The sequence below is a fragment of the Astatotilapia calliptera genome, chromosome 8 (assembly GCF_900246225.1).
Source record: "Astatotilapia calliptera chromosome 8, fAstCal1.2, whole genome shotgun sequence".
NCBI lineage: Eukaryota > Metazoa > Chordata > Actinopteri > Cichliformes > Cichlidae > Astatotilapia > Astatotilapia calliptera.
The window spans coordinates 22,403,567-22,418,343 of NC_039309.1; the positions used below are offsets into that span (position 1 = coordinate 22,403,567).

The window sequence follows — 14,777 nt, forward strand, 5'->3', positions numbered from 1 at the left end:
ATTCATAGCTCTTCATTGCATGGTTAAAGGGCTTTCGATGCCTGTGCATGCATTTCAAACTGCCACCGAACACGCATGTGCATTATCTGCTTTCCCTCACTCATGCATGTCCACCTCAAACCAAACCTGTCTCCCTGGCCGTAGGAGGCACGCTCTTCCGCCAAGCTTCAATGCCTTGCAAACGACAACACTTTGTGTCCGGAGCTCCTCCTTCGAGTCACGGCCCTGCCCCTCAGACTGATGACTTATACATCCTTGGCTATGACCCTGCAGGTACACACACAGATGCACTCACCAACCTTTTCCCTGTTTTACCACCTGCGGTGGATTCACGTTATCCCAGGCAAGGCAAGGATTGTTGGACAGGAATGTTTCTGTCCATATGCTCCCAAACAGCACCCCAATCCCAGTTTTTTCTTGATGAAAAAACTTTCCCTGATGCTGTGTCAGCTTGATAGATCCAGTCCCAGCTCCGGTTCTGCAGTAGGCAGAGTGTACCGTGAACGTTTGTCTAAAGTGTGTGTGTTTATTAGGTGCTCCATTGGGCAGTCAGCTCTCAACCCCAGCTAGTTCTGCTAGCCCCACTCAGGAAATCTGGGTCCTCAGGAGCTCTCCCACTGGTAAGAGTGTGTGGTCCTAAACCCCTAATACCCCACCCACCGAAACCCCAATCGCCGGTGAACTTGTAGACCAGTCAAGTCACCACATTTTTGATAAACTGGGTCTTTTTAAAGAAGCTTATTCCTGTTTTATCCTTTTATATACCAGAGTTTTGACCTTACCATGCTAACCCTTCAAATCCCACCCTCTGCTTTATACACATCTAACAATCCAGCAACCATAACCAGTTCTCTTGCAGCAGGACATTACTATGAGGGAGCAGCATGAAGGTCTCTTTTTAAGTTCTTCTTCTTTTAAGCATGTTGGAGCTTCCTCTTATTCTCTGAAAATCTCCGCAAACATATTAATGTTTTTCTTCTACTATGTAATATACATTCAGTTATTTCCTGAACAGAGAGAATGTCGATTCCACTAAAACATAATGTTTTAATAATTTCATAAACGTTGAAAATTCTTTACATACATAAGAAGCTTGATATTAGCATCTTTTTGTTAAATATGGAGCTAGTGGCAGAGCGTGATTAGCCTTGCTTAGCATAAAACAACTTACTAACAAACACCTTGCATCGATTCAATCTGTATGGTGAGGCAATAAATCCTTCAGTAATAAATAGGACTTAATAGTTTTTATGTATTTATTTATTTACTTATTTTTAGTACAGTAGGCAGCACATATAAATATATAACCTATAAACTGCCGGCTACAATTGTCTCCTAACTCAGACACTCCACAGGTCTCCTGTCAGTCTGTCATCTCTCTCTGTTTTGCTTTCTTTGCTCTTCTCAGGTGACAGAAACAGTGTCGGCAGCGCCGGCAGTGTTGGTAGCAGCCGCAGTGCAGGGAGTGGTCAGAGCTCAGAGAGCGGCCACAAACAGAATGGGATTCATTGCTGCCACAACAATGACGCTGGCAAGGTCAGATATGCACAGAGACAACCAAGGTGGACACTAAAAAACAAGGAGATGCTCTGCTTCATATGTCGACAGCAGACAGTTTCACTAATAGTAACAGAAATGAACAAAGTGTGGAGGATGTCAGTAATGCACTAAAGTACTTTTCTCTATCGTTGAGTACGCCTTTGTTTTGTGTGTGCAGCTGGCTCCCTCTGCTGGCGAATCAAGGGACCGCGTTATAGGAGTGGACCACAGCACACAGGTTGATGGATCCACAGGTTAGTAAGAAGATGACAGATGTTTCATTCGGTGACTCTGTTTGACAATAATAATAATTCTGTTAGCTGTGATTCTTCCAAGGTCCCAGACTTTCTGAAGGTCTTTCAGAGTTTTTCTTTTGCGGGTTGGCTGCTTTTTCAGTCCAGTTGTTTTACCTGACCTTTTAAATGGTAGATGGTAAATGGACTGATTCTTATATAGCGCTTTTCTACTCTCCCGGAGTACTCAAAGCGCTGTATGCAACATGCCACATTCACCCAATCACACCCATTCTCACGAGCACTTTCTCTATACATAGTGCTTTCTAGGTACATTCACACGATGGATGCATCAGAGAGCAACCTGGGGTTAGTATCTTGCCCAAGGATACTTGACGTGCAGACTGGAGGAGCCAGGGATCGAACCACCAACCTTCCGATCAGTAGATCGGGGGTGGCTCTACCTCCTGAGCTACAGCCACCCGATTCTTCTTTTACAGAAGAATGTTTTTTTTGTTTCTTTATCTACTTAATACTGGCCTATGAATCTTTCAACCATAAAAGGGTTGTATCTTTAGAAACCACGGGGCTGCTGTGTGCAGGGATCATAGAGCATTGTTCTGCTGTTTTTGTTGATGGTCTGAAAGGAAATGAGATGGAGGGGGACAGTAAATGCTTACCATACTTTACTTCACCACTGAAGCCAATAAAACCAGCATCTTCTTTCATCTACGCAAGCCATAAAAGCCCAGATCACTACTTCACAAGAAACACTAAAGGCCTGGAGAAATGTGCTCTGCTGTCAGGTATAATGGCAGGTGCAGGATTGCATGTTTACAGTATTTTCAGAACTTAAGTTCATTCTGCTGAGATAAGGCTTTTCAAATGTTAACACTCAAAGAAGCAGAGAATTCCCGTTGACCTCAGGGTGAATCGGAAGGGGGGGTTAAAGTGCAGGAGAAGAGGGAGGAGACAGGGAGCATCAGGAGCAAAAGACATCTGTTAAATGCCTGAGAAAGAGGAAGGAAGACAGGGAAGAGGAGCTGATGTCTGCCCTGCACGAAGGATAGGTGGAGGGAAGGATGAAGTGTGAGACATCAGGAGCTCTCCGGCTCTCGTTTTTTCTCAGGGGTAAGACCGTTGTTATAATTTGACATGATGTTTGACGTTTTGTCAGAGGAGAAAGGGTTCGATCCTGTTTTAAAGGACCCACTGCATTCCAAATTTTTGGTTAATATTTCATTGGGAATCACCTTATTGGTGCAGAAATATAATTTTATGCCTGCCAAACTTTGTTATCTTCGACATTTTTGATAGATTCAGCTAAAGAAATGGGAAAGAAATTGTGTTTTTGCCACAGTCTGATAGTTATTGTCAATATTTCAACCTTTCTTTCTTTGCTTGTTGTCTGTTGTGGGCAGATAAAAGATAAATAAATAATAAGATGAAAAACTGTTTTACATTTGATCATTGAGTTCCTCTTATGCTGTACTTGAATGAGTCGTGGTCAGACTTAAGTGGCTTAAAAAAATCAAACAGTTGGAAATAGTTGGGTGCAAAGACTGGAAAACACGTGAAAGCCCTTCAGGAAGCCTGGAGATACCAATCTTGCTTATGGGTTAAGGACCTACAGCCCTGTCTAGCTCTCCTACAGTGACTGCCCGTCTGCTGTAATCTCCTCCATGCTCTTGAGACTATGCCGGGAGACACAGCAAACCTTCTGGCAATAGCATGTATTGAGTTGGACTACCTGCACAACCTCTATTCCTATCCAAATGCAAAACTAGTGAAAAACAGTCAGAAAAGCTGAGGAGAGAAAAAAAATGTCAGTTGCCTCCACCTTTAAAACCATTCTTGATTTGATGGGCGATCACTAACCTAGAAATGTAACTGACTGTATTTGAATTGTAGTTGTACTTTTCCACAGTACAATGACACAAATTCCTCATCTCTTTCCATCTTGTACAAAGAGCATGTCGCAAGAAGCACGACTGCGTTGTTTTGATGGGTGATTATCATGCTGAATAAGTTAACTCATCTCCCAGGAACATCTTGACAGTGCAGTGTCTTATATTACTTATTGCCCTGTTACAAGGTGTATCTGCGTGTCTGTAAGAGGTCTTAAATAAAAGTTATTGAGAAATGAAAAGATCAAATGTTGTTGTGAGAAAGGACTAGAAGAGCGGAAAAAAAAGACTCAGCCTTGGGCAAGAAGAGAAGTGAAATTGGAGCAGTTGGCAACAAAGTATCGTTCCTCTGAGATCTGAGTATATAATGACTGTAAATAAGATGAGTGAGGGGTGTATGAGATCTGGTTGATGGCACAGCTTCACTCACCCGGAGAGACGTGACAGCCCCACTCAGTCACACAGCTGCTTGGAAAAGAACGATTTAACATGACTCAACTAATGCAGACCGGATTGATCTCTTGCTGTCACAAAGCAGAATCTTGTTACTTTGAAAACATGGCTGTCTTTTTTTGGGTTCGTCTTGTTTTTCCTCCAGTGTCTGTCTTCCTCCACGCACTCATCACAAAACACATCCCACAGGATTAATTGTGTGTGTTTTTTAGGTGGTTCCCGCCAACAGGTTAACGGCACTCCTCAGAAAGACTTTGTGAGGCCTGAACAGCTTTTGGAAGGCAAGGTGAGCTGAGTTTTAGAGTTGTGCAAGTTTGCGTAAATGTTTTCTACACACAGAGGTTTTGGAAATGAATCTCCTCTCTGTCGTTAGGATTCAGAAGCTATCTACCAGTGGCTGTGTGGGTTCCAGCTCGAGCAGTACACGTCCAGCTTCATCAGTGCAGGATATGATGTACCCACCATCAGCAGAATGACCCCCGAGGTGTGTATTTATGTTACAATTTTCAGCATTTTTAGCTCTATGCCGTTAGACTTTTCTTTGTTCTTTGTACTTTAAAGTTGTGTTTGTTTTTTGCTTCTTCTTTTTTTACATAAAACCTTGGGATGACTGTTTTGTGAAGTAATATGAAAATGAATAGGTTCCATTTCAGCCTGAAACCCTCTGAGCCTGATATGTATGTTTAAAAAAAAAAGGTTTAAGAAGTCCATTGAAAACTTGACATGACTGCAACTAAAGCACTCTTTTTTTACACTCTTTTTTTACAGATGAAAAAATGATTTCTCTTGGCTAAAGTACAGTTATTTAATTGATTTGTTGTTGATTCTTTCATTTGTTGGTTATGTTAATGATTCACTCATTATTTGCGTGGATATTCTTCAGGATCTTACAGCTATCGGAGTGACCAAACCAGGCCACAGGAAGAAGATATCGATGGAGATTAGCAAGCTGAGCATTCCTGAGTGGCTCCCAGATTACATTCCTGTGAGAAATCAGTCCTCCCTCTTATTTGCCATATACATCATGTAAACAGCTGGCTCTTGCAGCCATTGTAAATTTTGTCTGTGTTGTCGTGTTCAGTCGGACCTGGGGGAATGGCTGAGTGTGATTGGATTGCCTCAGTACCAGAAAAGATTGTGTGACAATGGCTATGACTCCATTGCCATTGTCAAGGACATCACCTGGGAGGACCTGCAGGAGATAGGCATTACTAAACTGGGTGAGGAATTTCTATAATTTTCTATAATAACTTCTGCTAATAACTTCTCTGATCGGTGACTGGTCCGGGGTGTACTCTGCCTCATAGGCTTTGAAACTGAATCTTTTGTGTGCTGTGACTGCTTGTGACATTGTCAAAGCACAGAAGGGGAATGTTTGATCACTTTTATTAAATCTTTTTGAGCTCTGTAATAAATAAATAAATCTGTGTGTTTCAGGTCATCAGAAGAAACTAATGTTAGCAGTGAAGAGACTGTGTGACCTGCATCGCTCTCGTAACCATGCCGACAGAACCGGAGGCGAAACTCTCAGGCGAAAGCTGCCTGCTGCTCTGGAGCTGGTGGTTATCGAACACGCGCCGACACACAATGCTCAGGCACACGCTGACACTCCATCCAATGACTGTTGCTCCTCCCCTCGTACTCCCAGAGCCCTCCTTTCCTTCCAGGACAGCGAGCTAAGCGTGGAGCTACAGAGTGCAATGATGGGAAAGGCGGGTGGAGGTCCCGCTGAGATGTTCAGCATTAAAGGTGTGTCCTCTGCTGCAGGTGGGACTGCCATGTCAGTCAGTCAAGAGAGCATTGGCATGCGTTCGCGGGGCTCAGGGAAATCTGGGAACTCTGGAAATGTAAATTTGGCTCATTGTCAGGATCAGCAGGCCGTACTGTCTTCAGCCAGGACATCGAGCCGGTCTGAGGAGAGTTTAAGTAGTGGAGCAGGGGAGGAGGTGAAGAGTGGAAGAAGCAGTCCTGGAGGCAGAAGTAGACAGAGACCCAGTGAGTCATGGGTGTATCAGAGTCAATCTGCTATCCCAAATAAAATCCCCTTCTCCCCTCTCACACCTCCACTGACCCCCAGCAAGATGCCCCGCTTTGCCTACCCAGCTGTCCCACCTAAAGCCAAACACTTCCAGTCTCCTAACCGCCCTTATCAGCCTCAACAACACCCACCCTCCTCCCCATCTTCACCATCCCCACAAGCTTCTCCCACACAGAAGGCTTTCAGTTATATCCAAGCTCAAGCAGAAGTAGTCAGTGGGGCTCCACGACTACTTTCCAAGCCACTGCCTGGGGCTGTCCCGCTGCTGGGGCCCTTACTTGTACAGGGCCCAGCCAATGAAACTCAAAAAGGCCCACAAAAGAAGCGCTCGCAAAGCCTGAATCGCTATGCTCTGTCAGATGGTGAGCCAGATGAAGACGACAATCCCACTTCCCCTTGTACCTCTGCTTCCTCTGCGGTCATGCCATCTTATGCCACCATGTCACGCAGGCTGGGACGTGGCCATGCAAGTCCTCTAGGGGCCCAACGTCACATCAACCGTAGCCACTCCTTTGCTGTGCGCTCTCGACGCAAAGGTCCGCCTCCACCCCCACCTAAGAGGATGAGCTCGGTAAACGACACCCGTGTGTGTCAACCAGGAAACCACCAAGGAGTGGAGCCAGAGGTGAAGGAAGGGGTAGAGATGGAGAGTGCAGGCAGTGTGAGGAGTATCGCAGCCAGGCTTGAAGGCAGCAGCAGCAGTAGCCCATCTAGAAGAATAGATATACCACCAGCCCACCTCCCTGTTTCACCTGCATTCAGCCCTGTTTCCTCACCGATCCCACGTGGATTTCCTTCTCACACCATCACTCAGCACTCCAAACCTGTCCCAGCCTTGGGTCTCGGGGGCCTTAGGAGGGTAGGAAGTGAAAGGACAGAAGGAGACTTCAATAGACAAAGAGGTAGAAGTACAGAGAGAGACTCTGGTGAGGAAGTGAAAGCAAAGAAAACTGAACACATATCAAAGAGTGCTGCTGCATCTCCCAAGCACAGGTCCAAGGACCATCTACCGTTTGCTGAAGAAGGCAACCTGACTATCAAACAGCGACCCAGGATAGCAGTCGTTAGTCAGCCGGGTGCTGAAGTTAAAACTCCTTCAGAGGCGGTGCAGACCCCAGACAGCCTTGAACTCCCAGAGTTCAATCTAAAGGAGTCTGACACGGTGAAAAGACGGCACAAACCCAAAGACAAAGACGCGTCCACTCCTGAAGAGGTTAGCACCCCACACAGAAACAACAAGCACCCAGAACCCAACAGCCTCCACATGCAAAATAACATCAGTACACTGAGTGACGATGAAGCTCAGAGGCCACACAATGTTTTCCAGAGGATAGGATCAATGGGCAAAGGCCCAAAGCCTCCAGTGTCCTCAAAACCTCCCAGTCCCCTCAAACAAACCCCCAACAGCAAACCAACAACTCCTCAAAAAACTGTTTCGCCATTGCAACCAAGTGGACAAACAGCCATCCCTAACCTCACGAGCGTACAGATTCACACAGTCTCCCCAAAGCTGAAAAGCAACATGTACATTCAGACTTGTATGTCCAGTCCAAAACCTGCGAAACACAGACAGACCTTCACGTCCGAACCTGAGAGTCCACAGAAAGCCGTCGCTGTGTCAAGACTCCCTCAGAACACCTATGCAGCAACAGCAGGTAACAATGAAAAGAAGATATAATACCAACAAGGCCATCAGTTGGCTTTTGTTTTAGCCACATTTTCAAATCCACTCTTTCAGATTAATTTTGGCATGACGGTTTTCTTGTTAAAGCTTTTAAAGTTGCTATAAAAATGGCCGGGTGTAAACATAATCCAGTCCCTACACCAATTCTAGATGGGCGACCAGTGATCTGGTGGATGTTAAGAGGTTAAACTTGTTTCCTAACAGCGAGCTTCTTTTTGATGGTTACATAATATTTATTGTTCCTCAGGTCCGAATCTCAGCATGGCTCAAAGTGTTGCCTTTGCTGCTCCACCGTCACCATTGCTGAACTCTTGCTGCCCACCCTCGGCACTACCCAGTCAGCCAGGAAAAGGATGGGTAACTCCGCCTGGTGTGGCCAGTGTGGAGATGCTGGCCCAGAAGAAACTAGAGCAAACTAGTACATCACTGGAAGCTGCTCTCAAAGTAGTGGAGACCAAACTGGCACAGGGGAGCAATGTGGACGGGTAAGAAGTATTGTATTGGTGTAGTTGGGGTGGTGTGCTTTACCTGGAATGATAATATTGTGCTCTTCATACTGATTGCTGAGCTGTGGTACCGCGGTAACCGTTGGTTTGCACTGGTTGTTTGAACTGTTCCTTGTGAACATGCAGCAGATCTGACAGATCAGCTGCTGGGCTGTAACTAAAGTCCCTAGTGAGGACACCGTCTACAAGCTTTACTGTTGTCAGTCTATATAACCTGTGGAAAACTTGAAATCATGAATCTCCAAAGAAAAAAACAAAACAAAATTTCTTTTTCAGTTTTTCTTTTGTCTTCTTTGTTTTAGCACCTGCCCTCTTTTTTTCAAGTTTCTAAAATTGAGAGAAGGCCAAATGTTATCACTGATAGAAACATGTAGTCTCAGTGTAGTTGGCACTGCACTGCTCATGCTAACTCTAAATTTAGCAACAGGGAAAATGCCAAAAACATCTGCAGAATTCAGTGAAGGTCCTCGAGCATTAACTTTGTCCTTTGTTTAGTTCTCTAGTTATTTGTTGCTCCACACTGATGAAAAGAGAGGTTACTAGAGTAAACCTGGTTCTCTTTCAAACCTCGCTTGGTATTCCACTTTGAAAAGCGCCCTTTGGCATGACCCCCTTTATAACAGCCCTTGGACCCATACCCAAAGTAGTTCTTCCTGATGTCCATGCAAATGGGCGCTGCAATGAGCCAAACTCAGTTTGCAAAGTTATGATAGTAGCCAAGGTTGTCTGTCAAACCTCTCTTGGTAGCTCACTATGGTAGATGTAGACCCCTCTGAGATTGCATGGTCCAAACACTATAACTTCTCCACCCAGGAAGAGCACCACCTCACACAAATTTAAGAGCCCACAGTAAGCACTGAGTGTGCCAGTGAAGGTTAATGTTAAGGCAGTAAAACCTAACAGATGTATGTAGAAATTTCCAACTAGCAGCTGCACAGATGCTCCTGCCAAGAAACACCCTTAAAAAGGGCCCATGAGGTAGAATGTGCACGCAGGTGCGCAGGAGGTTGCTATCCCTGGCATTCATATGCCATCACAATATCGTCTACCACCCACTGTGACAGCTGGTATAGGCTTCCCTATGTGCCAAGGAGCCTGGAACACAGAGAGCTGATTGCTTTTTACAATTCCCTTATTTCTGTCTACATAAATGCATAATTCTCAGACAGGCCACAGCGAATTAAGCCGCCTCTCGTTCTCATCAGCAGATGGCAGGGGCTTATAGCCTGAGAGCGAGGTAACAATAGGTAGACTCCCTAACCTTAGGCACAGAGGCTGGGTTAAGGCGCAGAACCACTTTACTATAGTTGGGTTTATCTCTGAAGTACACACTATTTGCCATCATAAGGTCAGCATGTGGAAAGAAGTCTTACACCATGAGTGGTCTCAGTCAGCCTGAAAGGGAGACCAGACTCATTTAAATTTAGCATTTCAAATGTCAGGCTGAGAAAATTAACTCAAATGCTGATGACAAATCTGTCTGCAAGGCCTAGTCACTGCACAAGGCAGTGGCCATGAATGATTGTGGAGCAGACAAGCTAGCTCCGCCATCCATGGCCAAGCTGTTTCAGTGCCTCACCCAGCTCAGTACTGAGGGCATGTGGCTGAGGAAATGAATACAGTCTAGTTTTAGCCATAATCACTAATACTCAGCCTTGAGAGCTAGCTATAGCTACACAAATACAAACACAAGCTTCCTTGACGTGCTAGCTTTGTTGCAGACCCACGTGTTATAATGTCACAACCGCTCGTAGAAGAATATATTTTCCACCTATTTATTCATCCATTCTCTTCTACTTATCCTTATCAGGGTCACGGGAAGCGTATCCCAGCAACCATGGGGTGAAAGGTGTTATACACCCTGGACACAACGCCAGTCTGACGCTAAATCTTGTGATGAAAATATTACAGTGTCATAAAATTCCTGAAACAAGAAAAGCTAATGTTTGAGGATCAGCAAACAGTTAAATGGATAATCCTGTTCCAGGACCGCCGAGGAGCTTTAGTGATCTTCACAGGAAAGAAAGCAAACATGCCTGATGTGGGGACAGGGGCTAAGATGTCCTTAAAGTGATTGGTCTGTTTTAGACAGACATGGTTGTAGTGGAGCTTCTGTGATTGTGCATGCCAGAGTGCTTGACTACAAGCTACACGATACCATGCATTCATATAGTGCTTTTTTCTCTATACAAACACTTTGTCTCACATTCATAGCTGTTCTGAATCACCAGTTAATTTGACAGTTAGCTTAACTCTTTTTTTACTTCACATTGTCCCATCTGTTTCCTAGTGGGGGCACCACAGTGAAGGCAGCAGGCAATATTCTGGATGACATTGGCAACATGTTTGATGACCTGGCCGACCAACTGGACGCCATGTTGGAGTGACCTCCCAACTTCTGTCCTGCACACAGAAAAAGTTTCTGTCTCAAGGGAGCAGCAGACAGAAATCCAAACAGTGAGCACGGGGTCAGAGGGAACCTTAGATGCTGGGAAGAACAGAGAGCGTGGAGCTCAGCACTTCCTGGGGTTTAAGATCAATCAGTTTGTGAATATTTGAGGACTTTCCTGCACAGCTTTTCCTCTGTTTTTGAGCACTTCGCCTTAGGACACACACCTGGGAAAGTTATTGGAGGGAGTACAAACAGCCGCCAGAAGAGCTTCCCGATGTTGTTCAGTATCTTCAGTATCACTAAAAGGGAATAAGAGTCCATTGTATCCATGTAACCTGTGTATATACAGACACGTGTTTATGTGTGTAGTCAAATATCTTTATACTTAACATATTGACCTGTGATTATATTTATACTTATATATGTTGGGGTTTTTTTTAACCAAAGGAGTTCCTATTGGCTGCTTTAACCCATTCTATTGTATATTAGCAAGATGATCTAATATGTATATTTTGCTGCTTATGGTCTGTAGCGTGGGGAAATGATTGTTTAATATAGGGAAAGAATTATATTTCATAAATGTACGATGGATTGGCGTGGACCTGTTTTAACACGTGTTTGTTGTTGTTGTTCTTTAAAGCACTGTTACTGTCAGTAAAAACAGATGCTTATTGGTTTTAAAGTTATTTAGTAACAGAGCTCATCTCAGGTTGGTATGGTACCGTCAGCACGCTGTTTCATTTCAGCAGTGGCCAAAACATTTCGTGGAAGGCAACATGTTAATGAACTCAGAGTGACTGAACATGGAGTCTTCATTTGCTGCCAAAATGTTTAATTGGCGTATTAACTGATAGTTATATATTTGATTATATATTTAAATGAACAAACTCGATGTGAATTTGACATCAAATTTTTAAGAGGCTTTAAATTTTTTAGAACATTGTCTCTCCCATTTTAATTTCACAATCAGTCGTTTAGCATTTCCTGTTCCCATTTTTTTCGTTCAGTGTTAAATGTTGTTCCAGCAGTGTTCAGACTAAATCCCACAGAGGTTTTATGTGCCAGATTTCTGACAACATTTAGCAATTAGTTGCTTTTGTCTTACACTCTTATAGGTCTTTGAATGCAGTATAGGCTCACAAAATATGTCACAAACACTCTGTGGCGGGGCAGGGGAGGGGCTGGCCCAAATGGTGGCTGAGCTGGTGGCCACACGGAGGGAGCAGGCGGCGGTGTCGCGCTGAGAAGTGGATGAACTGCAGGACCAGACCGAGTGCACGTGATTATGATTCTGGCGGCTCGGCTCCGTTCCTGGCCAACACCGCTGCCGGCGCACCACAACTGTATGGGAGTGGCAGGTGTCCGATCTGCTCCGGTCCCCAGGGTGAGGCCAGCCAGGATGCCGTCTGCCTCCACACCCGTACCCACTCCTCAGGTGGAAGCAGCTGGTGCATGCTGGTGCCTGCACCCATTCCTGCTCCCCGGAGGAGGGCCGCTGAGCAACCTCCGCGTCCACCACCAGCTCACTCACCTGCTCAGCCGGGGCCAGAGAAACTGTTTGTTGTTAAAGAAGAAAATAGAAGACTTAGTTTGTGGGATCAAACTGGTTTGATTTGTAGAACTGAGTTGTAAATTGAGAAAATGATTACTTTGAGTTTTGTATCAGTTAAATTACTCTGGCATACTTCAGCCTCCGTAGCGAGCAGGGACCAGTCTCATAACTGTAAATAACCAGCAAAGTTTGATAAGAACTTCACTTTGGAGTTTTGTTCTTCGCTTGTTCCTGCTGCAGTGAAGACATTTGTCAGCAGATGCTAAATCTATTGTAGCACTGACAGTTACTCCTGTACCAATTCACTTTAAAATTCTCTTTTTAAAAAAAAGCTGTTGCATGACTCAATACTTCGCTTACTATCCAGTGGAATATCTGTTTTTGAGCCATTCTTTTTTTAATTGGGCTCTTTTAGAAAAGTCATTACCTTCAGCCATCTTTAGGCTTCCTTCTTTTACTCCTCTGCACGCCTTCATTTTAAAAATGGAGTCGAATCTCTCTCCCAAACCTTTTCTGGGAAGATTTGGTTAATGGAAGCTGACATGTTTTTAATTTTTTAAGATACCAAGCATGTTCAAATTCATGCAACAGCTTTTTTCTCTGTGGTTTCGATCTTCTGTTTTGTTTATTAATGTTTCCTTCTGAATTCTGTGTCAAACCAGAAATAATTAAAGGGATTTGTACTGACCGGGTGCTGTTGTTTTGCTTGTCAATATAAAATATGCATTACTATTTCAAGATTTTTCATTTGTTTTTGCCATTCTCATTCAGAGCTTTTGATGTGCCATATAGTTGATGCATACATTGTTTACAGTTTACAGCTGATCCATAACCTCCTCTCTGTACATTTAGCAGCTTTTTGTGTTCAGTCACATCAAATGGCTTTAATTTGCATAAGATAATTGAAGGAATATGTAATATTTTTTTCTTTTGGGGCTGTAGAAGCAGCTGTAAGTACATCATCACCATAAAAAGTTGATATGGTGATAACAGTAATATAGTTTGGCTGTTAGCAATAAAGGGAGTGTGAACTTACAAGGCAGTTCACACAACAGTCACCTCATGTCCCTTTATATTGTTGGGTAAAGACACAATTATTACCACTGTTGTCTTTCTCCACCATTATGTTATTTTTCTGTGGCCAAGAGGCTTAATAAAACAAACAAAAACCCTGATTGGATATGATGGGAATCACCATGAAAAGGTTCATTATATGCATCATTTGACTCCTCTGCACAAAATGATCTCTGAGTTCTGCCTCCTCCAATCAGTGACTGAATCAGAGGATGTTGTTAGAATGGATTAAAAAGAATATCAAACAACAGAATAATGGGCAGTTAGGAATAAAAATAGATCATTGCAGCTCAGCTCACTGAGCAGTAAAATAAACACTTTATTTCAAATGAATCATTGAAACATTGAGTGTGCTTTTGTTGATGTTTAAGGTAATGGCTGCACATTAGAGCTCTGAAACTGGATACATTTAAACATTAAAGGTTATTGTCCCATAGCCTAATAGAGGCGGAGACATTGTTTTAGTTTATCGGCAAATCTAAACTATGTGTTTTTTCCCCAGTAGATGCAATTTTAGCAGTTCAAAATAGACTTGGCAGAATATTCAAATCAAGTGCAGATACATTTATAGATTTTTTTTTGCACCACCAGCTAAATACATGCACATTCCAGTTCCAATGTTATGCACAGCTAGCATTTGCCCAAAGTCAAAGTTGACAACAGCGCCCTGTGACATCACTATGAGTCCATAACAGGCTGACGTCAGCACGTTGTAATATAAAATTGTGGAACATCAACGTTTTAGGATAGCCCTTCTCTCTGAGTGCTCCTGTTAAACTTGCTTCATAGTCGGCTCCTTAGTACTCTACAAATGTGGTAAATACAGACAGAGATGAACAGACGTGTAAAACCTGGTACATCCCACTACCTCAGGAATTAAGTGATTCCCACTGATCTGCGTATGCTTTCACAGCCTGTATAAAACACAGTGAGGACCAGAGAGGCCACCCTTCGGAGGAAGCTCATTTCTGCCGCTTGTATCCGCGATATCGTTCTTTCGGTCACTGCCCACAGCTGGTGACCATAGGTGAGGATAGGGACGTAGTAAATCGAGAGCTTTGCTTTTACACTCTGCTCTCTCTTCACCACGACAGACTGAAGACATAAAGATGAAATATCTAAGATGTGCTTTGTTGGACATCTGCAACACCAACATCTGCTGTCACATTATAAAGCAGCTTAGTATAAGTGCAATCACATTCTTTCACCGTGCTTTGCCTCAGTGCTTATGGATTCTCCTTCACATTCTTCTTTCACCTCATGACATTTTCCATTAAAAAGGGAATTTTTGGACTGATCTGACGGAGCACCAGACTGTGCATAGAGTATAAAACAGGTAAAACTTCACCAAGCACAGGTTCATCACCCCAAGTAGCATTGGATCCTCAGTTATAACAGG

At 43.8% G+C, this 14,777-nt stretch overlaps 1 protein-coding gene across 3 annotated transcripts in view; it reads left to right on the top strand.

Annotated features, from left to right (window-relative positions):
* LOC113027722 (CASK interacting protein 2) overlaps positions 1-12,992 on the top strand; it is a 56,169-nt gene extending 43,177 nt beyond the window's left edge. The window contains exons 12-22 of one of the 3 annotated variants that reach the window (XM_026177451.1): positions 145-273; positions 534-620; positions 1,409-1,536; positions 1,718-1,793; positions 4,345-4,418; positions 4,506-4,616; positions 5,016-5,117; positions 5,214-5,352; positions 5,570-7,825; positions 8,102-8,339; positions 10,651-12,992. In XM_026177451.1, coding sequence (XP_026033236.1) covers positions 145-273; positions 534-620; positions 1,409-1,536; positions 1,718-1,793; positions 4,345-4,418; positions 4,506-4,616; positions 5,016-5,117; positions 5,214-5,352; positions 5,570-7,825; positions 8,102-8,339; positions 10,651-10,747 — 3,437 coding nt within the window. In that variant the 3' untranslated portion in view covers positions 10,748-12,992. The remainder of the gene's footprint in view (positions 1-144; positions 274-533; positions 621-1,408; positions 1,537-1,717; positions 1,794-4,344; positions 4,419-4,505; positions 4,617-5,015; positions 5,118-5,213; positions 5,353-5,569; positions 7,826-8,101; positions 8,340-10,650) is intronic. The other 2 variants (XM_026177452.1, XM_026177453.1) reach the window with 2 other exon arrangements.
* Positions 12,993-14,777: the final 1,785 nt, after the last annotated feature.